General features: G+C 50.3%; 1 protein-coding gene across 3 annotated transcripts; it reads left to right on the top strand.

Annotated features, from left to right (window-relative positions):
* Nucleotides 1-343: 343 nt before the first annotated feature.
* LOC144275672 (caspase recruitment domain-containing protein 8-like) lies at nucleotides 344-24,755 on the top strand. Of its 3 annotated transcripts, none has more exons than XM_077835131.1 (11): nucleotides 344-793; nucleotides 2,821-2,844; nucleotides 3,324-3,416; nucleotides 5,178-5,254; nucleotides 17,882-17,943; nucleotides 18,026-18,246; nucleotides 19,531-19,790; nucleotides 21,101-21,226; nucleotides 21,523-21,661; nucleotides 23,395-23,436; nucleotides 24,372-24,755. In XM_077835131.1, exons 1-11 carry the CDS (start codon nucleotides 523-525, stop codon nucleotides 24,641-24,643), a joined length of 1,587 nt encoding a protein of 528 aa, XP_077691257.1. In that variant the 5' UTR covers nucleotides 344-522; the 3' UTR covers nucleotides 24,644-24,755. The 3 variants fall into 3 exon arrangements, with proteins under 3 accessions (XP_077691257.1, XP_077691256.1, XP_077691258.1); XM_077835130.1 differs by having other exon boundaries at nucleotides 21,520-21,661; XM_077835132.1 differs by lacking the exon at nucleotides 21,523-21,661 and having other exon boundaries at nucleotides 24,372-24,531.
* Nucleotides 24,756-26,584: the final 1,829 nt, after the last annotated feature.

Genomic DNA, 26,584 nt, shown 5'->3' with positions numbered 1-26,584 from the left:
AATTACTTCTCAGCCTCTGCAGGCCAGAGGAGAGGAGCAGGAGAGAGCAGGGAGAGAAGAGAGAACCCGACAACCTCTAGGAAGCAGGAGAGAGGAGCAGAGGCAAGACATAAGGGAGGGTTAACATGAGAAGTGGGGGAAATGAAGAGGGGCCTACATGGGGCAGATTACAAAAACAGGGGCTATGCAACACAGGAGAAAATGCCAGCAGCCCCCGGGTTTTGTTTGAAGCCACAATCCCCCTGGGAGCCCTGCACAGCGCAGCCGCAGAAACACCCGCCAGGCTCCGAGGCCTGGGCTCCTGGCCAGCTGGGAGTTTCAGTTTCTCCGGAAGCAGCCCAGAGCTGAGCTGGGGCCTGGCAGGAAAGGCCGGCCAGCCGACGGCTTGCTTCAGACAGAGTCCCTGGGAGTTGGAGCTCTGCTGGGGGCAGAGAAGATCCCTAAATCCAGAGAAAGAAGCGGGGGCTCAGAGGAATCCACTCTCCAGGTCTGTACATCTCCATAACGCAGGGCTCAGACATTATGGAGCACAGACCCACTCAGAGCTCTGCAGCCACAGGCGGGGCACACGGTACAATCTTTATTAAAGAGTTAACTGGCACAAAGAGTGCCCTGGATGTGTGTTGGGATGACACCGTGGCGGATCTGAAGAGGAAGCTGATTGAAAGTGGTATTTTTGATGGCACTGTTGACCAGATTAGACTGATATTCGGAGGCAGACAGCTGGAAGATGCCAGGAGTCTGCAGCACCAAGGGGTGACCAATCACGGCACTATTGATCTGCTGCTACGCTGTAAGTGCTGGGCGATGATGGGAAAAGAGTGCAGGAGATGGGACTGGATGGGATGATGTAGCAAAGTGAAGACTCACCCATGCGGCGCCTCCTCCTGGTTATCCTAGGAATTAGCTCAATTCCAGCTCAAAGCACCCTCTGCTGGCCAGTGATTCAACTGCCTCAGGCCCCAGTTTCCCTCCCAGACCCCCGTGTCCCTTACCCTGGAGTTCTGCCCTCCTCAGTACCCTCCCAGGGGAACCCCCAACCCTCAATCCCCACCTTGCCTCAGTGGCTACTGCCAGTCATTATCTAGCCCCCACTCACTGGGGCAGACTGCAGTCTGTAAAAGGCCACTCATCATTGGCAAGGGGGCCGGGGGGGAGTGTCAGACCAGCTGCCTCCTCCTAACCCCTGGCTATAGCCTCTGCAACCCCAGTACCTGTTTGGCCTTTAGCAAGGCCTGCAGCCTGGGGATTTGCCAGGCTGGAGCTCCCCAGATCTTCTCGCCTCTGCTCTGCTCTGCTCGCCTCTGCTCGCCTCTGCTCCTAGGCAGCCTAGTCCTTCTCCTGTCAAGGCTAGAGAGAGGACTCTTCCAGCCCTTTTATAGGGCTAGCTGTGGCCTGATTGGGGCATGGCCCCAGCTGTGGCTGCGTTCCCAATCAGCGTACCCTTTCTCCTTCTTTTTCAGGAGCGGGCTAACTGGCCCGCTACAGGTGGCCAGGAGAGTGGGTGATTGGGGGCTGGGGGGTGTGACCGGTTAGATCACAGAAACCCCCTTGGGACTGCCACCTGATGTGCTGAGACTACCTCTGAGCCCGCTTTCCCTGGCAGCTTGGGACTTCAGTACCCTGTCTTGTTGAGCCAGACACACTAGCCTGCTGCAAACACAGACCCAGGTCTGAACCACGTCCCCCAAAAGCTGCAGACTTAACTGAAAATGGCTTAAGAAGTGCTCCTGTCTCCAACACCCAGATACCCAGTTCCCAATGGGATCCAAACCCCAAATAAATCCGTTTTACTCTGTATAAAGTAGGATTTAAGACAAAATGGAGGGGTTTCCAGGGCCTTTTATAGTCTCTCTCGTGCAACATCACAGCGACAAGGTGGAGTCTGTAGCCACCTGGGCAAGTCACGTCTATGAATGATTCTGCTTTTTGCAAGCCGACGCCATTTTTTACGTTAGTTTGAAATCCCAGGAAATCTCAGATGTGGATTGATGTCCAAAGTCCATTGTTAGTTAAAGACTCCCAATTACTTTAATAATCCCTTCACACTATGTTGACAAAATCTGCGTTATGTGCTTCCTACAGCAAACACTTTAAATACAAGCATAGAGCCAATGCTCATAACTTCAGATATAAAAACAATACATGCATACAAATAGGATGGATATATTCAGTAGATCAGAACCTTTGCAAAGATATGTCACATGGCATATCTAGCATAAACATATTCCAGTTATGTCATGTTTACACTCATAAGCATATTTATATAAAGCATTATGGGGTGCAGTGTCACAGGGGGAAGCTGGGTGATGTTGTCCTTATGAGGGACTGGTGACAGCCTTTACAAAGAGGACGGATCAGCTGAACCGAAAGAAAGCATAACCAGGATTGCTGAATGAAGAGCCAATGGATTATACTACCTGGGGTATAAGGAGATGGTGGGATTGAATAGACACTCGAGTTCTACCAAGGGAAGGGCGGGGTTTGTTCTCTAGTAGGAGGAGCTTAGATACAGTTTTCACATCTAACACGCAGCAGCCCACCCCATAGTCTTTCTATCCAGTAAGAGACCAGCAAATCTGCAGGGTAATAATTTTACAGGTCTCACCCTGCTGTCCCAGCAGGCTAGAAATAGCAGAGCCCCAGCACGATTCAGTGGAGGAGAGGGGGACAGCCATCTGGGACATAATATGACAGCAAAAGGCTTCTTTCTAAAGGGGCTGAGAGCAGGACTGGGACAGTGGGGAAAAGGTGGGAGGGGGATACTTCTCCTCAGGGGGCTGAGGGTCCTTATCTCACTCTCTGATGTTTGTTTTGCAGTGCGCGGTGGTGGTGGTTTTCCAGGTAAGAAGAGCCGCTGTATTTTTCCACTTGAAATGTTTTCCCTTTAAAACAGCTGCTCGGGCAGAGAGCAACAGGCTGGATCCTGGGTCTGCAGGGACAGATTGAGGAAGCCTGGCTATGTTCTAATCTAGAGGACTGAATACAGAGTCAAGAAATGGGCTCTCTTCCCCACTCTGCCAGTGATTGCAGTATGGCCTTCGGTGTGTCACTGCGTCTCACCTCTACTCGCTTCCCCATCTATCAAATGGAGACAGCATCCTAGACCAAGCCCTGACGGTGACGTTAGTGCAGCAGAAAGGCAATACAATGTTAAGCTGTGGGAGGGCAGAGGAGTTATGCGGTGGGATCAGGGATGGCGCTGGCATTACCAACAGAAACGCTGGGTGCTAGGGTGCAAACTGCTCTCTGGGTGTCCAGTCTGTGTTGGGTTATTTCCCAGAACATGATCTCAAGTGATCGTGGTTTCCCTGTCATTCCAGTCCGCGACTTTCCTGCTGAAACTGCACAATGCAGAGAGGAAGCCCAGCCACATTCGTCATCTCCAGACAAAGCAGAACTTGAGGAACAAACACGTAAGGGGCCTCAAGAAATTATAATTGGGCGATGCAGAAATAAAACCTCCAGAGAAAACAATGAAATGCTAGCAAGAGAATATGACAGGAGCTCCAGAGCAGCCTCCTGTGATTGCAGTACCAGGCTCTCCCAGTAGGAGGTGCTGCAGAAGCTTTGGCTGTGGGGGAGCCCCCAGGTACTCCAGTCGCAGCCTCTCCCAGACAGAAGGGTGGTAGAAACACTGGCTGTGGGGAGCCCTCTCCTACCTCCAGGGTTCATTGCGAGGTGAGGGTAGACTGTGATATTCTACCATCCTCCACCCACAACCAAGGGCACCAGAATCTTTGTAGGGGGGGGGCAACAGGTGCTGGAACTGGGTGGTATCAGCGGGACATGTCCCCCCACTTTTTAACATGGCGTAGTTTGGGGGAAAGTGGGCGGTATTGCCCAGCCAAACTACAAGCCCATGTTAAAAAGGGGGGCGTGACCTTCTCACTTTTAAAAGGAGGGGGCCATGACCCCCCGCTTTCCAGCGCTGCTTCCCACAACCAAAACCCACCCAGCTGTGAGACTAAAATGGTCTTCCAGTCGCATAGTTTGTGCAGCTCTTCCTTGTATGCTTGTCCCTCTCCTCTCCTGAGCTGTGAAATGGTTATTGGTGTCAACCCTTTAAATTGTCATCTTGAGAGCTTCACCGTTTGCCCCCCTTCCTGTGAATGTGAACATGGAACTCCTGCCCCTCTCAGAGCTGCTGTTTCAGGCTGTGGGCAGACTCAGGCAGACATCACAGCGTCGGGTTCACATGGGCCATGTTTTGAAGTTGATCTTTGTAACCACGGGGGCTAGAGGCTTGATTTTCTATTTTAAATGAAAAGTTTGATTCTGAAGCACAAGATTCCACCACAAGGGAAGGGACTGGGGCATTGACCCGGAGCATCCCAGCCCAAATCATAGAATCATAGAATATCAGGGTTGGAAGGGACCCCTGAAGGTCATCTAGTCCAACCCCCTGCTCGAAGCAGGACCAATTCCCAGTTAAATCATCCCAGCCAGGGCTTTGTCAAGCCTGACCTTAAAAACCTCTAAGGAAGGAGATTCTACCACCTCCCTAGGTAACGCATTCCAGTGTTTCACCACCCTCTTAGTGAAAAAGTTTTTCCTAATATCCAATCTAAACCTCCCCCACTGCAACTTGAGACCATTACTCCTCGTTCTGTCATCTGCTACCATTGAGAACAGTCTAGAGCCATCCTCTTTGGAACCCCCTTTCAGGTAGTTGAAAGCAGCTATCAAATCCCCCCTCATTCTTCTCTTCTGCAGGCTAAACAATCCCAGCTCCCTCAGCCTCTCCTCATAAGTCATGTGTTCTAGACCCCTAATCATTTTTGTTGCCCTTCGCTGGACTCTCTCCAATTTATCCACATCCTTCTTGTAGTGTGGGGCCCAAAACTGGACACAGTACTCCAGATGAGGCCTCACCAATGTCGAATCCGACTCCAGCCTCTCCCAGCAGAACGAGCTCATGGGGAGTGGGGCAGGCGCACTGGTTGTGGGGGAGCCCTGAGTGCCTGCAACCCCAGTCTGCCCTAACAGACACCCCACTCTGCATGTAAAACCTGTTCTAAGGAAATTCTGCCAGCTCAGGGTGGGGAGCCCTGTGCTGTGCTGAGCTCCAGCGCCCAGAGTGTGAACGCCACGGCCTTATACTGGCTCTAGAAACACAACTATCACCCGACAGACACAGTTTTCAATATGTGATGTTATCTGTGTTCCCTCTCTAGGACAAGCAAGAAGAGCAGTGGCTTCGTTTCGATACTCTGTCGTGTTAAAGGGAAAATGCAACAGGTGTTTCGGAGTGGTAAGGGGCTGTTTTCTCACAGTCAAAGACATGTCAGTTAGTTTAACAGTTCCCACTGCGGGACACAAAGGAAATGTGACAATAATAGAGGTCAGGAGAACAGGAATTGCCAACCTGGATCAGACCTGAGTGATCCTGTCTCTGAGCATGGCCACTGCCAGGTGCTCCTGAGGAAGGAGGAAGAACCCCACAGGAGGCAGTTGTGGGGTAATCTGCCCCCACATTAGGATGCATCCTGGTCCCTAACAGTGAGAGATTGGTCTAAGCCCTGAAGCACAAGGTTTAATATCCCTGCCAATATTTTTATTCGAAAGACACGGTGGGGGAGGTAATATCTTTTATTGGACCAGCTTCTGCTGGTGAGAGAGACAAGCTATCAAGCTACGCACAGAGCTCTTCTTCAGGTCTGGGCAAAGAACTCAGAGCAGGGTAACAGTTAAAAAGAAGGTTTCAGAGTAACAGCCTACTCTTCAGAGTAACAGGATGCATCCGACGAAGTGAGCTGTAGCTCACGAAAGCTCATGCTCAAATAAATTGGTTAGTCTCTAAGGTGCCACAAGTCCTCCTTTTCTTTTTAGTTAAAAAGAAGGTGGAACAGATTGTTGAGCCATAAGTATTTAGCACCTATTGTAAGGGATCCTTCAAGGTGGAGTGGCCCGTTAACACCTCCGCCGTGATTGGATAAAAGTGGGGGTTTTAGTGGGTTACAGATTGTTGTAATGAGCCATAAATCCAGTGTCTGTTCAGTCCATGATTTTTAGTGTCCAGCAGAGTTATGAATTTAAGCTCCCAGGCTCGTCTTTTGAAAGTGTTGTGCAGGTTTCCTTTGAGGACGAGGACGGATAGATCAGATATAGAGTGATCCCACAGGTGAGAGGATGTTTTTGTCTTTTATCATTTTCCTGTGTAAGTTCTCTCCATAGTGCAGTGATTGTCTGGTGTCACCCACAGAGCTGTTATTGGGGCATTTAGTGCACTGGATGAGGTACACCACATGTTGGATCCTACACATGCCAATCATATGGATCTTGAAAGGTGTGTTGTGTGGGTTGTTGATCATTGAAGCAGTGGAGATGTCTGCAGGTTTTGCAGCTGTTGTTCTGGCAGGGTCTGTTGCCACTTTGAGTTGGCATGTCCTGGTCTGTGGGGAACTTGCTTCTGAGGATGAGCCTGGAGAAGTGGGGGGTGGTTTGAAGGTTAGAAGTAGGGGTTCCGGAAAGATTTCTTTCAGGATGGGGTCCCCATCAAGTATGAGTTGTTGTTATTTGATGATACCCCGCATGGTTTTCAGTGTGGGGTCATAGGCAGGGCCATCCCTAGCCATTTGGGTGCCCTACGCAGCCCCCCTGCGGGGGGGGCTGTGGGTGGCCCTAAGCCCTCACCCCAGAGTCTGGGAGGCAGGAGCTGTGGGGGGCACTTTTGGGGGCCCCACAGGCCCAGAGTGGCCTGGGAGATTAGTGGGGGGCCGGGAGCAGCCCGCTCCGCTTCCCTCGCCCTGGCCCCAGCCGTGTCGCTCAGGGGAGGGGGACTGGGGGAAGGGATCCCCCACATACACTCACCGGGTTGCTCCGCCTCAACACACAAACACCCCCCGAGCGACACGGCTGGGGCATCGTCGCTCCACTTCCCGCCGCCAGTGAGTGCGGGGGGCGTCCTTTCCCCAACCTCCCCGCACTCACCGGCGGCGGGAAGCAGAGCACTGTGGCTGGGAGCTGGCAGAGGGGAGCGGGCTGGGGCCAGGTTGCACCACTTCCCGCCGCTCCCAGTGAGTGTGGGGTCACTGGGGGAAGAGGTGAAATGGGGGCGGGCTGGGGGCAGAGGAGGGGGGAAGGGAAAAAGGTGGGGCGGAGGGAGTTGTCCGGGCCCGCCCCGCCAGGGATGGCCCTGCCCCTTGCAGTGGGCACAGCCCACGGGGGGGTCTGCCGGGGGATAGGGCTGGTCGCCAGGGCTGGTGCTGCCATATATGCAGCATGCATCTACCTAGGGCACCATGAAATTTGGGGAAATTTGGTACCCCAAATTTCTTGGTGCTCTACGCAGCTGCGTATGCTGCGTATGCCTAAGGACGGCCCTGGATAGGTGACAGCTAGGGGTATGCAGTTGGAGGAGGTTTTATTGCTGTGTTGAAGCAGGTTCTCTTGGGGTATTTGGGTCGGTATTTGGGTCCATTCCATGATGTGATCTACTTCTCTGGCGGAGTGTGCTTCTTTGGTGAAGGTGCTTTTGAGTGTATTAAGGTGTATATCCCAGACTTTCTCCTCGGCTCATATTCTGTGGTATCTGAATGCCTGCTGTAGATAACACATATCTTGGTGTGTTGCAGCTGATTACCGGATCTATGAAGGTAGGTGCAGTGATCCGGGGGTATACAGTTGTCTGTAGGGTTCCATTGCTGAAGCTGATTGTGATGTCCAGGAAGATGATGCTGGTGTGGAGCTGTTCCAGAGAGAGTTTAATGGAGGGGTGGTGGTTGTTGAAGTTGTGGTGGAAATCTATTAGGGAGTTTAAGTTGTCTGACCAGAGGATGAAAATATCATTGATGTGTCTCAAGTCTATCGTTGGTTCTGTGATGCCTTTGTCCAGAAATGCATGAAGAGATTGGCATATTGGGGAGCCATCCTCACACCATGGCTGTTCCCATGGTTTGTACAGTGTTTGCTGTGGAATGTAAAATTGTTCTGGGGGAGGATGAAATGGATGAATCTGGTGATGTGTTTGGGGTGGATCTCTGAGGGCTGTCCATTGTCATGTAGAAATTTGAGGCAGGCAGCTAGGCTGTCATTCCAAGGGATGTTGGTTTATAGGGAAGTGACTTCCATGGTGGCAAGGCTGCTGTTCTGAGGGAGACTGTTAATGTTGCTGAGTTTGTGGAGGAAGTCGGTTGTGTCCTGGAGGAAGCTGGCTCTTTGTGTGGTGAATGGTTTGGGGTTGGCTCCTCTGAGTCCTGATATTCTTTCACAGAATCATAGAATGTCAGGGTTGGAAGAGACCTCAGGAGGTCATCTAGTCCAATCCCCTGCTCAAAGCAGGACCAATCCCCAACTAAATCATCCCAGCCAGGGCTTTGTCAAGCCGGGCCTTAAAAACCTCTAAGGATAGAGATTCCACCACCTCCCTAGGTAACCCATTCCAGTGCTTCACCACCCTCCTGGTGAAATAGTGTTTCCTAATATCCAACCTAGACCTCCCCCATTGCAACTTGAGACCATTACTCCTCGTTCTGTCATCTGCCACCACTGAGAACAGCCGAGCTCCATCCTCTTTGGAACCCCCCTTCAGGTAGTTGAAGGCTGCTATCAAACCCCCCCTCACTCTTCTCTTCTGCAGACTAAACAAGCCCAGTTCCCTCAGCCTCTCCTCATAAGTCATGTGCCCCAGCCCCCCGAAGAGTAAGAGTGCCGTGGCCAGATATGATGGGTCTGCCTGGGTTCCCTTGTTTGCAGGGGCAGCGGGTTTGTATAATTTTTGGTGGTGCCCAGAACGGGTCCAAGTTCCACCCCTCCACCCCCAACACCTGCCTTGTAAGCCGATATATATTTTTTAAAATAATGTAAAAATGGACTGGAAACAGTAAGTGTTTAACAGGTTCCCTATATTGCACAATGTGGAGTTGTGGGGGGGTGAGGGCTCTGGCTGGTGGTGAGGGCTCTGGGGGGGGCTGGGGATGAGGGGTTTGGGGTCTGGGAGGGGGCTCAGGGCTAGGGCAGAGGGTTGAAGTGTGGGGGGGATGAGGGCGCTGGCTGGGGATGAGCGATTTGCGGTGTGGGAGAGGCTCAGGGCTAGGGCAGAGGGTTGGGGTGCAGGGAAGTGAGGACTCTGGCTGGGGGTGCGGGCTGTGGGGTGGGGCTGGGGATGAGGGTTTTGGGGTGTGGGAGGGGCTCAGGGCTAGGGCAGAGGGTTGGGGTGCAGGCGTGAGGGTTGCGGGGTGGGTCCAAGGATGAGGAGTTTGGGATGCAGGCAGGCTGTCCCGGGGCTGGGGCCAGAGAGGAGGACTCCCCCCAGCCCTCTCCCCACCAGCAGCAGCGAGCTCCGGGGGAAGAGCCCCCGCTCCCTGCAGCAGGACACTCAACCCGCACCACTGTCACTGCACGTGCTCCAAGGGCCCCTCTCAGGTCCCGGGGGTTACACTTCCCCGGAGCAAGAAACCCTCATTCAAAAACAAGCGTGACAAGAGTTCAGAGGGAAAACTGACAATCAACAAACCTTTCCCCACCCTCAACTCCGGAGAGAGTTGGGGGCAGGGAAAGACGTCACGCTGCACCCCGGGAAAAGCCCTGAAAGGAGCCGCTCATGTGTGGGAGGTGCAGCGAGGAGTCTGGCTGGCCATGGGGCAGCAGGAGGCCACATTGCACCCAGGGAGACAGAGGGGAAAGCAGGTGGCTCAGTGGGGGTGGGAGGGGGCGAGGAGAAGCGGTGAAGTTGTTTGCAGCCTGTTTCTCCCCCCCCCCCCGAAGTGGAGATGGGGCGGAGAAAGCGTGGGGTGGAGGGTGTCAGAGTGCCCTGGCTATAGCCACACACAAGGGAAACTAGCAAAAGAAAAGAAAAGCGGAGGAGACGAAGGGACAGAAAAGGCCCAGAGCAGCTGAACAGCCACCTGGGGCTCCCAGAGCTGCTGCAGTCACTCACTCACTCACAGAATCCTGGAATCTCAGGGTTGGAAGGGACCTCAGGAGGTCGTCTAGTCCCACCCCCTGCTCAAAGCAAGACCAAGGCTCCTCTGAACCTCCACCCAACCTCCACAGCCTGCCTCTGGAGCCACTCCCTTTTGTAGCTGGCCGTAGCAGTGGCCAGCGAGGGAGCGCAGTGACAGGGCAGCTGCCCGCTGCCCAGGGCGCAGGCAGGGACGCTCCGGGACAGGTGCACGGGGCAGGAGGTGGGGCTGGGGGAGGTTCCGAGGGTGACAGGTGGGGCTGAGGGAGAGACCCAGCCCCAAACATTGGTGGACCCGGGCCCCCAGGCCCTGAATATTGCTGGAGCACGGGCACCACGGACCCATATAACTCGCTGCCCCTGCTTGTTTGTGTATCTTGGGAAGCTCGTAGAAGGTCCTGGGGTGGGTTCTTGGGGGATAAGTTTGTAGAGTTTCTCTTCAAGTTGTTAGGAGAAGAGTTTGATTATATCTTCAAATTCCTGGATAAATTTTGGTGTGGGGTCTTCTTTATGGTGTCGGAGAGTTGTTGGCTGGCCTCCTTAACTAGTCATTTTGGTTAGAGTACAGACAATTCAGCTCCAGTGAGGGGTAGTCTTGATAAAATGATGATGATCGAGTGATGAAATGATAAAAGACAAAAACACCACATGACCTGTGGGCAAACACTTTTCACAAAGCGAATGTTCCATAGCTGACCTCTCAGTCCTCATCCTCAAAGGAAACCTGCACGACCCTTTCAAAAGAGGAACCTGGGAGCTTAAATTGAGTACTTTGAAACAAGCTAAAAATCATGGAACGAACAGAGACACTGGCTTTATGGCTCATTACAACAATTTGTAACCCATTAACCCCCCTCTTTTGTCCTATGACTGCATAGGTGTTGACGGGTCACTCTACCTGGAATGGTCCCTTACAATATGTACTAAGTACTTATGCTAAACAATCTGTTCCACTTTCTTTTTAGCTGTTATCTCTGAGTTCTTGTCCCAGACGTAAAGAAGAGTTGTGTAGCTTGAAACTTGTCTTTCTCACCAACAGAAGTTGGTCCAATAAAAGATATTACCTCTCCCACCTTATCTCTCTAATATCCTGGGACCGACAGAGCAGACAAGATTTTCGTTAGGTTTCAGAGGAGCAGCCGTGTTAGTCTGTATTCGCAAAAAGAAAAGGAGGACTTATGGCACCTTAGAGACTAACCAATGTATTTGAGCATAAGCTTTTGTGAGCTACAGCTCACTTCATCGGATGCATAAAGTGGAAAATACAGTGAGGAGATTTATATACACACAGACCATGAAAAAATGGGTGTTTATCATACACACTGTAAGGAGAGTGATCACTTAAGATGAGCTATTACCAGCAGGAGAGTGGGGTGGGGGGAGAGAAAACCTTTTGAAGTGATAATCAAGGTGGGCCATTTCCAGCACATTTCCAGGAGTTAACAAGAACATCTGAGGAACAGTGGGGGTGGGGGAGGAATAAACACGGGGAAATAGTTTTACTTTGTATAATGACTCAACCACTTCCAGTCCCTATTCAAGCCTAAGTTAATTGTATCCAATTTGCAAATTAATTCCAATTCAGCAGTCTCTCCTTGGAGTCTGTTTTTGAAGTTTTTTTGGTTTTGTTGTCATTCATTATGACAGCTCTGGATATTCTTGATAGCCATATAAATGTGCACTCCATATTTGAATCCCGTTAAGTTTTTGTTCTCAGTGACTTCCTGTTCCAGGGAGTTTCACAAGCTAACCACTCATTGTGTGAAAAAGTCTTTCCTTTTATCAGCCTTGAATTTGCTACATTTTAAACTTCATTGAATCATAGAATCATAGAATATCAGGGTTGGAAGGGACCTCAGGAGGTCATCTAATCCAACCCCCTGCTCAAAGCAGGACCGATCCCCGACTAAATCATCCCAGCCAGGGCTTTGTCAAGCCTGACCTTAAAAACTTCTAGGGAAGGAGATTCCACCACCTCCCTAGGTAACACATTCCAGTGTTTCACCACCCTCGTCGTGAAAATGTTTTTCCTAATATCCAACCTAAACCTCCCCCACTGCAACTTGAGACCATTACTCCTTGTTCTGTCATCTGCTACCACTGAGAACAGCCTAGAGCCATCCTCTTTGGAACCCCCTTTCAGATAGTTAAAAGCAGCTATCAAATCCCCCCTCATTCTTCTCTTCTGAAGACTAAACATCCCCAGTTCCCTCAGCCTCACCTCATAACTCATGTGTTCCAGTCCCCTAATCATTTTTGTTGCCCTCCGCTGGACTCTCTCCAATTTTTCCACATCCTTCTTGTAGTGTGGGGCCCAAAACTGGAACAGTACTCCAGATGAGGCCTCACCAACGTCGAATAGAGGGGAACAATCACGTCCCTCGATCTGCTGGCAATACCCCTACTAATACATCCCAAAATGCCATTGGCCTTCTTGGCAACAAGGGCACACTGTTGACTCATATCCAACTTCTCGTCCACTGTAACCCCTAGGTCCTTTTCTGCAGAACTGCTGCCGAGCCATTCGGTCCCTAGTCTGTAGCGGTGCATTGGATTCTTCCGTCCTAAGTGCAGGACTCTGCACTTGTCCTTGTTGAACCTCATCAGATTTCTTTTGGCCCAATCCTCCAATTTGTCTAGGTCCCTCTGTATCCTATCCCTACCCTCCAGCGTATCTACCACTCCTCCCAGTTTAGTGTCATCTGCAAACTTGCTGAGGGTGCAATCCACACCATCCTCCAGATCATTTATGAAGATATTGAACAAAACCAGCCCCAGGACCGACCCTTGGGGCACTCCACTTGATACCGGCTGCCATCTAGACATGGAGCCATTGATCACTACCCGTTGAGCCCGACAATCAAGCCAGCTTTCTATCCACCTTATAGTGCATTCATCCAGCCCATACTTCTTTAACTTGATGGCAAGAATATTGTGGGAGACCGTGTCAAAAGCTTTGCTAAAGTCAAGGAACAACACGTCCACTGCTTTCCCTTCATCCACAGAGCCAGCTATCTCATCATAGAAGGCAGCTAGATTAGTCAGGCATGACTTGCCCTTGGTGAATCCATACTGACTGTTCCTGATCACTTTCCTCTCCTCTAAGTGCTTCAGAATTGATTCCTTGAGGACCTGCTCCATGATTTTTCCAGGGACTGAGGTGAGGCTGACTGGCCTGTAGTTCCCAGGATCCTCCTTCTTCCCCTTTTGAAAGATGGGCACCACATTAGCCTTTTTCCAGTCATCTGGGACCTCCCCCGATCGCCATGAGTTTTCAAAGATAATGGCCAATGGCTCTGCAATCACATCCGCCAACTCCTTTAGCACTCTCGGATGCAACGCATCCGGCCCCATGGACTTGTGCTCATCCAGCTTTTCTAAATAGTCCCCAACCACTTCTTTCTCCACAGAGAGCTGGTCACCTCCTCCCCATGCTGTGCTGACCAGTGCTATAGTCTGGGAGCTGACCTTGTTTGTGAAGACGGAGGCAAAAAAAGCATTGAGTACATTAGCTTTTTCCACATCCTCTGTCACGAGGTTGCCTCCCTCATTCAGTAAGGGGCCCACACTTTCCTTGACTTTCTTCTTGTTGTTAACATACCTGAAGAAACCCTTCTTGTTACTCTTAACATCTCTTGCTAGCTGCAACTCCAGGTGTGATTTGGCCTTCCTGATTTCACTCCTGCAAGCCCGAACAATATTTTTATACTCATCCCTGGTCATTTGTCCAATCTTCCACTTCTTGTAAGCTTCTTTTTTGTATTTAAGAGCAGCAAGGATTTCACTGTTAAGCCAAGCTGGTCGCCTGCCATATTTACTATTCTTTCTACACATTGGGATGGTTTGTCCCTGTAACCTCAATAAGGATTCTTTAAAATACAGCCAGTTCTCCTGGACTCCTTTCCCCGTCATGTTATTCTCCCAGGGGATCTTGCCCATCAGTTCCCTGAGGGAGTCAAAGTCTGCTTTTCTGAAGTCCAGGGTCTGTATTCTGCTGCTCTTCTTTCTTCCCTGTGTCAGGATCCTGAACTTGACCATCTCATGGTCATTGCCTCCCAGGTTCCCATCCACTTTTGCTTCCCCTACTAATTCTTCCTGGTTTGTGAGCAGCAGGTCAAGAAGAGCTCTGCCCCTAGTTGGTTCCTCCAGCACTTGCACCAGGAAATTGTCCCCTACATTTTCCAAAAACTTCCTGGATTGCCTGTGCACCGCTGTATTGCTCTCCCAGCAGATATCAGGGTGATTGAAGTCTCCCATGAGAACCAGGGCCTGCGATCTAGTAACTTCTGCGAGTTGCCGGAAGAAAGCCTCGTCCACCACATCCCCCTGGTCCGGTGGTCTATAGTAGACTCCCACCACGACATCACCCTTGTTGCTCACACTTCTAAACTTAATCCAGAGACTCTCAGGTTTTTCTGCAGTTTCATACTTGAGCTCTGAGCAGTCATACTGCTCCCTTACATACAGTGCAACTCCCCCACCTTTCCTGCCCAGCCTGTCCTTCCTGAACAGCTTATATCCATCCATGACAGTACTCCAGTCATGTGAGTTATCCCACCAAGTCTGTGTTATTCCAATCACATCATAATTCCTTGACTGTGCCAGGACTTCCAGTTCTCCCTGCTTGTTTCCCAGGCTTCATGCATTTGTATATAGGCACTTGAGGTAACCTGCTGATCGCCCCTCTTTCTCAGTATGAGGCAGGAGCCCTCCCCTGTCACACGCTCCTGCTCGTGCCTCCTCCCGGTATCCCACTTCCCCACTTACCTCAGGGCTTTGGTCTCCTTCCCCCGGTGAACCTAATTTAAAGCCCTCCTCACTAGGTTAGTCAGCCTGCTTGCGACGATGCTCTTCCCTCTCTTTGTTAGGTGGAGCCCGTCTCTGCCTAGCACTCCTCCTTCTTGGAACACCATCCCATGGTCAAAGAATCCAAAGCCTTCTCTCTGACACCACCTGCGTAGCCATTCGTTGACTTCCACGACTCGACGGTCCCTACCCCGGCCTTTTCCTTCCATGGGGAGGATGGACGAGAACACCACTTGCACCTCAAACTCCTTTATCCTTCTTCCCAGAGCCACGTAGTCCGCAGTGATCTGCTCAAGGTCATTCTTGGCAGTATCATTGGTGCCCACGTGGAGAAGCAGGAAGGGGTAGCGATCCGAGGGCTTGATGAGTTTCGGCAGTCTCTCCATCACATCGTGAATCCTAGCTCCTGGCAAGCAGCAGACTTCTCGGTTTTCCCGGTCGGGGCGGCAGATAGATGACTCAGTGCCCCTGAGGAGAGAGTCCCCGACCACCACCACCCGCCTCCTTCTCTTGGGAGCGGTGGTCGTGGAACCCCCAACCCTAGGACAGTGCATCTCATGCCTTCCAATCGGAGTCTCTTTCTGCTCCCTTCCCTCAGACTATCATCTGGTCCACTCTCCGCATTAGTACATGTGGAGAGAACATGAAAACGGTTACTTACCTGTATCTGCCCTGCTGGTACATGGACGTTCCCCTTTTTTTCTTCTGGAGGTCACATGATGCCAAATTTCTTCACCATCCTTCCGTCCCTGATGTGCAGCCTGCTCTGAATCTTCAGAACCTTGTGCCCGTAGAAGCCTATCCTGACATCCGTCCAGGAAATCTTCAGTTTCTCTTATGCAACGCAGGGTCAATACCTGTTGCTCCAGACCTTGAACCTTCTCTTCCAGTATGGAGACCAGCTTGCACTTTGTACAGACAAAGTCGCATCTGTCCTGTGGAAGAAAGACAAACATAGCACATCCAGTGCCGGTCACAACAGCTGAATACCCCCCATCCATATTACCTTCCTTCTACGAGCTTCCTCAGGAGTTGTAGTAATTACTCAGAGAATCCGGCAAGATGTAAGCCTCAGTGGGCCCTCCCCAGGCGAACTCCCAGGCAAACTCCTTTTGTTCGCTGCTCAGCTGGTTTGCAACTGACTGGCTTTTTATGCAGTCAGGCCCACTCAAGGCTCACCTGGAACAAAGCACACCCAGTTCCCGCCCTTCTCAAACAACCAATCAAGCACACAGCACACAGTCACACTGTCCTCACAACAAACACTCAGATACTCACCAACACAGCCTCCTTAATGCAGCCCTTAACGTACCTCCTCTCAGGCAGATCCCAGGCAAACTCCTTTTGTTAGCTGCTCTGCTGTTCGCAATGTCCCTTCTTCTTGTGTTATGAGACAGAGAGCAGAAGTTCCTGATCTAGCTTCTCTATAGCAATCAGTGCGATAGGCAGGGCTGATAACTCAATCCAGTATTAAGGTTGCCTAAAACTTCCCATTGTAACACCCCGTTACAGCTTAGAAATGTGCCAAACCTTAACCGTTTGGTCTGAAATTTTCCATCCCCTGTGTTTGCCTCAGGCTGAATTCTTTTTTTTAATGGTTCAACCATATCCGAGAACAAGGCTAGGGGAATATATGTTGTTTTGCCAATGTTAAAAAATTCTGGCGACCTTTTCTTTGAACAGCTCTAGCACCTCGGCCTTTGGAGCTACTTAGGAAATGCCAGAAATAAGGTTGTCTGTGCAAACGTAATTCACCCCCCTTGTGCACGTCCATTATGATACAGTCTTCAATTCCATGATCACATACCATTCTTTCCACCGAACCTCTGCCTTATTCAGTGCACAGAACACATGGCGCCCACTTGAGGAGCAGCTATTCAGTATTTTCACCATCTTCAGCAGCAGCTCCTGAACTTCCGTGGCACAGCTCTGGCACCCATCTATGCATCCATCCATCCATTGGTTGAAACCATCTCCAGAAGTCTCCCCCTTACCCCTGTTCAAATACTGCAACAACCTAGGAAATTAATACATAAAAATCTTGATTGTGAAGCTTTGAAGTCTGCTACGCACATAACACACCTGACATAAACCCACAACAGCAAGGAAATGATACGCTCGGCCCCCTTTTTTCAAGGTTGTGGAGCTGTTCCTTTGTTTCACAACCAAGTTTCCTGTGTATTAATAAATAATAGATCCCATATTTTTGTTAGCAGCTTGGCCAATTTTTTCTTCTATTTCTTCAGAACTCTCAGACAAAACCTTCTGGAGAAGGGTGATGCAAGGAATTAATTCAGTTTCTCCACGGTTTCTCTTACTGTTCCAACATCTAGCATTGCTCCAACTTCCTGATACTTTGGTGACTCACTGGACTGTCACAGGCTTCCTGCTTTCAAGCATCTTCAAGGATTTCTTGTTGGTTGTTGTCTTCGGTAATTCTTCTCCAATTCCCCATCAGCCCTTCCAGTGTCCATCTAACATTTACCTGCCCTAGATTACGCTCAGGCCTCACTCAGGCTGGATTGTTGGACATCTCTTCTACCTTAAAGAAAAGGAGTACTTGTGGCACCTTAGAGACTAACCAATTTATTTGAGCCTACGCTTTCCGATGAAGTGAGCTGCAGCTCACGAAAGCTTATGCTCAAATAAATTGGTTAGTCTCTAAGGTGCCACAAGTACTCCTTTTCTTTTTGCGAATACAGACTAACACAGCTGCTACTCTGAAACAACTCTTCTACCTTGCAATTCTATTCCATTTTCAGTCTGAGCTCTGTTCTGGCAGTATCATGAATTGTTACATCCTAAGGATAGGTCTACACTGTGATCAAAAACCCACGGCACCGACTCTCAGAGCAAGGTCAGCTGACTGGGGCTCATGGGGTTCGGGCTTTGGGGCTAAAAATAGCAGTGCAGATGTTTGGGCTGGGACTTCAGCCTGGGCTGTGAGACCCTCCCCGCTTGTTGAGCCAGCCGCCAGCCTGGGAGCATCTAGTGGCAGAGAAATGTCACATGGGGCTTCTGGGACAAGCAGAATCCAGCTGGTTAACACATTGCCAGGCTCTGCAGCGATGGGACAGGGAACTCGGTGCGTTACCGTAACTGGCAGAGTGCACGTGTCACAAGAAGTAACCGTTATGAAGCCCCTAGTTACGGGAACTCGCTGTCTTTCAGATCCTTCCAGAGGTAACGCCAGAGATTGTTCCAGGCACAGAGGAGAACAAGACTGTCTACAGGTAGGAGCTCCAGGGTGCTGCAGGATGTGGCCCTAGAAGCCCTGTCCAAGCCTGACCTCTGCGTTTTCATTGTACCCCCCAGAGCTTGCATCCCCAGCGCTGGCTCCTTCCACTGCTCCGAAACGGGGCTTGGCTTTGAGGTGAGCACAGCAGTGACCGTCGAGTATGAATATGGCTCCTGGGCGGAGAGTCTGAGCCCATCTGCCAGGCAGGAGTGGATGGTCGCCGGCCCCCTGTTCCACATCAGGGCCGAGCCCGACACGGTGCGAGCCGTGCACCTCCCCCACTTCGTGTGCCTTGCAGGTAGGGCAGAAACAGGGCGTCACTGGGCTAGATGCTGGAGTCAGGGGCTGATGGAGGCTTTGAGCCACAGTCTGCAGCCAGTGGGGCTGGGGGGGTCTAGCTCCAGCAGCAACTCCTGGAGCACTGTGGGAGTGCGGGGCCCAGGGGCCTCTGCACTGTGCTCTCCGCTCCCCGCCTGGCTCCTGCTCCAACTCGGCTCCACTGGCGAGTGTGGGTTTTGAGGCACATCCTCCAGTGGTCCCCTAGGGTGGGGGGAGGTCCGTCTGTGCTGCCAGGGCTTGTCACCCTGGTCTGTGAGAAACAGAAGCACAAGCAGGGACTCTGCCTGGCCCTGCTCTGGGGAGCAGGCAGCCGAGAGGAAGGCTCCTGGCTGCCTCTCTCTCCTCCTCCTCGCTGTGCAGGGCCAAGCACAGTCCGGCCCACTTCGGGTGTAGATCCCGCAGCCTGACGAGAGTGTGGCTCCCCTGCAGGGGATGGTGGGTAGATCCTCCAACACCTGAGCGTCAGACAAGTGCCCGTCACACAGGAGCGCAAGGACCCTCTGGGCAGCAGAGGAGGGGAATGGGGGGAGCCTGTGGCAGACCCCCGGGGTTCTGTGTGTCAGGGGGCTGGGGGAAGACAGCAGGAGGTGGTTCCATGCCCAGTGCACACCACGGGGGAGAAAGCCCACAGGAGATTCAGGCCATTGTGTCCCTATCCCTGGTTCTCCCTTCCCTGGCCTTCCACCTCTCCATTTTCCTGTCTGGATCTCGCAAGCTTCATTTCCCGCCATCACTCCCTGGGCCGGTGGTTCCCTTCAGGGGAACACTTCTGTGTGATATCCAGGAGCGCTCCCAGCTGCTTCCGTGCTTCCTTCCTCCAGCTCTCCTGATCTCCCCTCGCTGGCCATGCCCTGCCTCTGCCCTGTGCCCAGACCCACAGCTTCCCCTTCTCTCTCCTATTCAGGGGGCAAATAGTTTGATTTCCTTCTTGCTGTGCTTTTGTTATCTCTCCTGTCTCTTAAGCCTCCCGAGTGACCCCTTCCCTGGGTACCCTTCTCCCAGCCCTCACCTGGCTTTTTCACCGTCTGTTCTTCCTCCCCCTCCCTTTTGTTGCTTCTCTTCCCTTTCTCCTCACTCCATCCGTCTCTCTGCACCCGAGTCGATGGCAGGGCTGCGCACGGCCTGCAGTTGTTTATACTTGTAAGGCGTCTGGGATGGCTGTTGTGTGTTTGTGTAAGTCATTGTACAGGTGCTGCCAGCTCAGGGTGTTTCAATCTCATTCTCCTTGCTATCCCATCTGCAGACGGAGGGGATTTAAGTTCATGCAAAATCGCCCATTTTGAAGCTGGCCACATGACCCTGGAAACTCCAGCGAGAATCCATGTCTTCCGTGTTGTCCTGGAGAATCCCAGCTTCTCCCAGCTCGGCGTGCTTTGGAGAAAGATACGTTCGACCATAACGTTTATTCCCATCCATTCCCTTGTGCTGATCTACCGGGCACTCAGGGCTGCAGACATAACTCTCCACCTCTACCTGATACCCAATGACCACTCACTCAAAAAGGTAAAACAACAATCCTATTTCTACAGTGAGCCCAACACCAAGATTGCTGGGACACTGCATGGCCATAGAGTGAGAATGAACCACATCAATACACCCAAACAGCCAAGCACACAGTGAAACGCCAGGCAGCACGGCATCGTTCAGAGAGGAGAGGGCAGAGGCCTACACGCTGACTGTCACTGAAATAGAAGGCACCTCAGCAGCCAGGTTTTCCTGTGTTTTTAATAGTGGTGCGTGATGGGCTGGGGCACGTACACAGGGAGAGAGAGTTGAGCTCCCGAGGGATGCACAGCACTAGCTAACAGGAGGCATGTGGGTGGGACCCCAATGGATAGGGGGTCTCACAGCACAGATACCTCATCTGTCGTGGGAGGCTCAAGCAGGAGGCAAAAATGAAGAGAACTATATTGTTGGTGTGACCAAGCTTCACGGGGCACCGTCTGCAGCAGCGGACAGGTAGGAATAGCTCAGGGCCGAGCTTGCCGTGGTGTAATATCCACACCACTCAGCAGCATAGTGATTCCTGAAGCTAAAGGACAGGTCCCCCCAGCACCCACTAAGAGGTGCTGTTCTCTCCAGAGCCTCATTCCCCACCTTGGGATATTCCATGTATAACTGAGCTTCCGAGCAGTGAAAAATCTTCTTTACAAAATGTCACCTTGGGGCACGGGAGAGTCCAGGTTAAAATGAAAACTCTGAGCGAGGGAATGAGGGAATTAGGTTGGCAGCTAGAACTCAACATTAGCTACAGTGGCTGCGACCACATGATCACTGTAAGAACCCCAGGAGCTACCCCCACATTGTCTGTAGATCCTATAGCCTGTTATCACGATGGAAAATACACACACATTAAAAGAACAATGTTAAGGTTGCAAAGTCAATCATCATTGGAGAATGCCAGAATTAAGATTGCTGTTTGCAACCTTCTCTCTGCTCCCTTGTCTGTATGTATTGTGAGAGTCTTTCCTTACTTGATCACATCGTATTTTTAAGCAGAAGCCTCCATCTTTTCAGTGGTGATTAGGTTTGTCTGAGGAAACACATCCTGAGAGTGAGGTCTGGTAGGCTCTCAAAGAGGTTCCCAGCCGGGAAATGGTGACAGCCCCAAACCTGCGTTATTTTTGACTGGGCTGGACCAGATCCCAGCAGAACGTAGTGTAGGGAAGGTGCCTGCTTTGGCTGGGGAATGGACAAGGTGACCCAACAGGCCTTTTCCCTCTCCGACTGAAGATGCTCTGAATGAAGGCAGAGCTGTTTGTCAGGGGTTCCTGTTTGTATCTCTCAGAAATGACAATGCTTGAAATTTACAGGCCATTGAAGAAGAAGAAACGAAGTTGGAGTCAAAGCACATTCCCAAACCTCCTCAGACCAATGCGCTGTACTTTGGATCTCAGTATGAGGTGTCTGGTACATCAGAGCTAAAGATAACACCTGACGTAAGTAGAATTGTCCTCTACTTCCACTGAGGCATCAAAACGAGCTGAACAATTAATTATTATTATGCATTAGTTGTATGGTGGTAGTGCCTAGGAGACCCAGTTGTCACCCAGGACCCCTTTATGCCAGGTGCTGTACAAACACAGAACAAAAAGATGGACCTGCCCCAAAGAGCTTCCAATCTAAGTATAAGCCAAGAGACCACAATGGACACAGCAAACAATGAGCATCGTTCACTCCTGCTCTTGCCGGAGATGGGAGACTCTCATAAGTCATTTTATCTTTACTCCAGCAGCTGGAGCTCTGCTATAGAAGCCCTGCAGACCAGCAGTCATATATTGAGCTCTACATGACGGATATGGAGAAGGAAATCAAGCTTCACATGAAAGACAGAAAAGATGGGAAATTGGTTTGGAAGACGTTTTTGAGGCCAGGTAGGATCACATGTAAGACATTGAAGCAGAACTTCTGGGCAGCTGGTCGTGGTGACTGAAGCTCATAGAATCGCTGAAATGTCGGGCTGGAAGAGACCTTGAGAGGTCATCAAGTGCAGCTCCCTGTGCTGAGGCAGGCCCAAGTAAACCTAGACCATCCCTGTCAGATGTTTGTCCAACCTGTTCCTAATGGCCTCCAATGATGGGCAACCTCCCTTGGAAGCCTATTCCAGAGCTTAGCTAGCCTTATAGTTAGAAAGTTTTTCCTAATGTCTAACCTAAATCTCCCTTGCTGCAGATTAAGCCAATTACTTCTTGTCCTACCTTCAGCGGACATGGAGAACAATTGATCCCTGTGCTCTTTGTAACAGCCCTTCACATATCTGAAGACTGTTATCAGGTTACCCCATCGGTCGTCTTTTCTCCAGACTAACCAGTCCCAGTTTTTAACCTTCCTCACAGGTGAAGTTTTCTAAACCTTTATCATTTTTGTTGCTCTCCTCTGGACTCTCTCCAATTTGCCCACAGCTTTCTTCAAGTGTGTTGCCCAGAAGTGGGCACAGTGCTCCAGCCGAGGCCTCATCAGTGCTACAACACTCATGTTAATACATCCCAGAACGCTATTAGCCTTTTTTGCAACTGGCACTGCATCCCATTGTTGCCTCATATTCAATTTGCAATCCACTATAACCCCAGATGCTTTTCGGCAGTGCTACCACCTAGCCAGTTATTCCCCATTATATAGGTCTCATTTCATTTTTGCTTCCTACGTGGAGTACTTTGCACTTGTTTTTATTGAATTTCATTTTGTTGATTTCAGACCAATTCTCCAATTTGTCAAAGTGGTTCTGAATTCTAAATCTGTCCTCCAAAGTTCTTGCAACCCATCCCAGCTTGGTGTCATCTGCAAATGTTATCAGCATACTCTCCAATCCATTATACAAGTCATGAATGAAAATATTGACTAGTCCCAGGACTGACGCCTGTATAACCACACTAGATACGCCCTCCCAGTTTGACAGCAAACCACTGATAACTACTCTTTGAGTATCATCTTTCAACCACTCGTGCACTCACTTTATAGTAATTTAATTTAGACTGCATTTCCCTAATTTGCTTATGAGAATGTCATGAGGGACTGTGTTAAAAGCCTTATTAAAATCAAGATATGGCATATCTGCTGCTTCCCCTCTATCCACTAAGTCAGTTACCCTGTCAAAGAAGGAAATTAGGTTGGTTTGGCATGCTTTGTTCTTTGCAAATCCATGCTGGCTGTCCCTTATAAACCTATTATCCTCTCGGTGCAAACTGGTTGTTGAATCATGAGAACTTCCCAGGTATCGAAGTTAGGTGTGTTGGGGGCAGACAGAGGCAGGAGATGTACATTAAATCAGGTGTCTCAGCTCTGCCATCTTCATTATCCATGGCAAAAATCTTAATCCACTGAAAAAAGTCCTGTGGTTTAAATGCACTTTTAGGATCTTTGATTATGGCTCCTCTGGAGATTTCAGAAATTATCTTCAAGTATTTCAAGATTCCTTGTGAGGTGGAAAAACTCCAGTATAACTTTAGAGAAGGCTGAGACACCTGCTAGCAAAGGAGGAGAAGGTCTCTGGGAATGCAGAGCTTCTCTGATTGCCCTTTGCCTCTGATGGTCTTTAATATTGCTGGCCCCTCCTGCTAATGAGAGAAGTGACAGGATGTTTGACTGATCCCTTCCCTTTCTCTTTTAGGGGACGTTAAAATTCCTGCAGCATCCTCCCAAACACTCACAGGTCAGTATTATTTTAACAGAGCTTTCAGTTTCCTCAATCTCAAGCTGGTCAGAATACAGTTTGTTCAATGAAAAAACAATTAATTCTAGGGGTTTTCTTCAAACATTTACATGAAAATTTTCTGATTTTCTTCAACCTGGAATCCCCAAACTTTAAAGCTGTCCAGTATTACCCCTTCCTCTCCCTCCCCTCCTCACACACGTTTTTCAGTGGCAAAATTAGAAATAGGTGCTGAGTGAAGGGAAGGCAGGGGGTGGGGAGGGGATGAGTAAAATACCAAAGGGGGAAAACCCTTTGGATTGTTAATTTCAAGGGGGAAGGAGGTTGTTGAAAAAAAATGGACAATTTCAGAATAAAAACTGAATTTTTATTTAAAAAAAAAACACTTGGAAAAAAGTTTGAAAAATGTTGACAAGCTTTAGTTGGATTCCATTTCTTCTCTAACACGCCCGGTCCTCCTGCTTGAAGCATAGACATTAGACATGGAGAAAGACCTTCAAGTTTGCCTTTGTCCAGTGCAGTGACGCACAGATTCCACCCCATCCTCACAAAAGGATCCCTCTGTACGTCACTGTTGAGAGTTGTTCTCCTGAGGTCCATCCCAAGCTTTCCTTTCCTCAGTGTCATCTCCTTATCCCTCGCTATACCCCCGGGACAGGCTGGTGGGATGGTCTGGAATGTGTAGCAGTGCGGGCTGTTGCATCAGAGCCTCAGCCCCTTGCAGGTGTTAGCGTGGATGGGTCTTTACAAACCCCCCTATTCCAACATGAATGACTTCATGCAACTGACCACGCACTTTGAGCTAGAACAGCCCTACAGTACAGGGCAAGCTGTTGCACCCCACAATGACATGGGGTAATTTAGTGGGACTGTAATAACCCAGTGTTGTACCTCCCGTACCCAGAAGAGTAATGCAGGGCTGGTGTCTCCTTCAGCTCAAGGCGTGTCCTTTGTGAAGAAGCACCGGGAGGAGCTCCGTAATCGAATGGGATTGATCTATCCCATCCTGGCGCGCTTACGGGACATAGAGGCAATGAACAGTGATGAAGAGGAGGAGCTGCTTAGTATGCAGAACAGACGAAAGGTGATGAACGATGCCTTACTGCAGCTGGTTGAGAGGAAAGGAGCTCAGGCCCAAGAAGAACTCTACCAGAGTCTCAAAGAGACTGACCCTTACCTTGTACAGGACTTGGAGCAATCCAGCTAGGGCCTGGAGATCCCGCTAACAGCTACCTGTGCTCCTGCCACTGCCAGTCTGGGGTGTGAACATAGTCTTACCTTTGTTACTTACGCAGCAACATAAAGCTGGTTTGATACGAGGAGCTTTTCATCACTGTGTCCTTTAGGCCACCTCTACCTCACTCTTCCTTGGTCTCTCAGCATTTCTTCTTGGGATCTACCTGCTCTCATCTTGTCCTACTCACAGTCGGGGAGAGCAAATCCTTCTGTCCTCTACCCTCTAGACAAAATAGGGGTCTTAGGCTCCTGGCCATCAGTACCTTGTAGACCCCTTTGTGCAAGGTTTCTGCACGTTTTCTCCTCAGAGACAGAAGAACGGGTTGAATCTTTCCAAACATACAGCAGATCTCTCAGTTAAACAAGCTCTATTTGGAATGAAAGAGGAACATTTTTAAATAAATATAAATCATTTTTTCTCATATCCAAATGAGAGCTGAAATTTTAGAAAAGTGTTTTTCCTGTTCCGTTGCAGAAAAGGAGGAAGACAAGGAAAGTTCTGACATGATCCAGCTGACAGATTAGCCTTCTGTCCATGTCTTGCCCCAGAGAACCTAGGCTATAGCTGACCTCCTTCGTCTGGCCCAGCAGTCTTTCAGCACCCACCCTCTTGTGTGGGACCATCCCCATGCCTTTCAGAGTGTCACTCTTCAGTAGAGCAAACGGCCTTTTACCCAAGGAGAGACTCAGTTTCCTATTTCACAGTCCTCCTTTGTCTCTAGAGAGATCCTGCTGGCTCCTCTCCAAACCCAGCCCATCCAGCTCGGAGAGGTACTGGGCTAGGCCACTGGTGATGGTTGGGGCTATTGTCTGAGTGTTTTAATGGCCACTTTGCTGCACCTTGATGGGTTTGTCCTGTGGCCTTTAAGGCCTGGCTGTCTCCCCCGGAGAGCTTTCACAAAAAACATATCTACCCCTCTTCTGTTTGGGTTACAGTAAGAAAATCATCCTAAAATTAATGTTAGCAGAGTCTGTCCCTCCTACATCTAAAGTGTAACCCCTGGATGCTCTGTGGGGGTACCCTCATACCGAGAAGCCTCACCTTGTAGAGGGCAGGGCTTTCTTCTCCTAGGGAATCCCAAGATAACCTGGTATCAATGCCACACGCCTGTGTTACCTTCTGTCACAGCTCCGATTGGGCTGCCTCTTCCAGTCACCCCCTGCTCTGCTGTGAGGGAATCCAAGCCTCTCTCCCTGAATCCCGGGGTGTTTTAAGCCTCCAGAGCCTGAACAGAGTCCAGCCACTGCCCCAGTCTTGGGGTCCGTAGGCATGCTGCTGCCATGCAAATCTGCTGTCTAATGCTCCCTTCTCAGAACTGGATCCTGTTCTCCAGCTGCCTCGCCCCGGCCTCAGTGTTGACCCTTCAGACTCCCCTGTACTTAAACACACCCTCCTCCCAGAACTCCACCCCAAGGCGGGAAGCTTCTGGTTTACACTTTCTCTCTCTCTCAGCGGCACACAAGCAGTTGTGAAGCAAACACACAGACACTTGGACAATCACCTAACACAATTGCTGTTTTATACCCAACAGATAAAGCACAAAGAGTACAATTCACTTAGACACACCAACTATCCTACACACAATGCCCCTCCCTTGCTCACCCTTCCCTTAGAAGTCTTGGGGGCCACCTAGGCTCAGGACGGAAGGCAGACAGGGTGTCCCCCGCCTCATCAGAGTTCTCCATGTTGGGTGGCTGCTCCCTCTCCTCTTGAGCTAGTGAGGAACCAAAGACACCAGGAAGATTTATATCCTCCCTGTATATAAATTTTACTCATCTCTGTCAGGTGACATCCTGCCAGCCTTAACACATGACCAAAGGCCTCCTGGCAAGACAACTGCTCTGCTAAACCAGTTCTTCTGTCAGTACCGGATTTACCATGGCGCTGGGCCCACGCTGCAAAGGCACCCCA

The sequence above is a fragment of the Eretmochelys imbricata genome, chromosome 15, assembly GCF_965152235.1.
Source record: "Eretmochelys imbricata isolate rEreImb1 chromosome 15, rEreImb1.hap1, whole genome shotgun sequence".
In the NCBI taxonomy this organism is placed as follows: domain Eukaryota; kingdom Metazoa; phylum Chordata; order Testudines; family Cheloniidae; genus Eretmochelys; species Eretmochelys imbricata.
Note: the sequence above shows the minus strand (reverse complement) of the source record. Positions and strands in the feature narration are given on the sequence as shown.

Bases quoted from the DNA above. Each gene is read 5' to 3' on its own strand.
- LOC144275672 (XM_077835130.1), top strand. From the start codon at position 523: ATGGAGCACAGACCCACTCAGAGCTCTGCAGCCACAGGCGGGGCACAC. The intron at 5,255-17,881 runs GTAAGGGGCTGT...GCTGTCTTTCAG, and splicing joins GCAACAGGTGTTTCGGAGTG to ATCCTTCCAGAGGTAACGCC. The intron at 23,437-24,371 runs GTCAGTATTATT...TGTCTCCTTCAG, and splicing joins ATCCTCCCAAACACTCACAG to CTCAAGGCGTGTCCTTTGTG.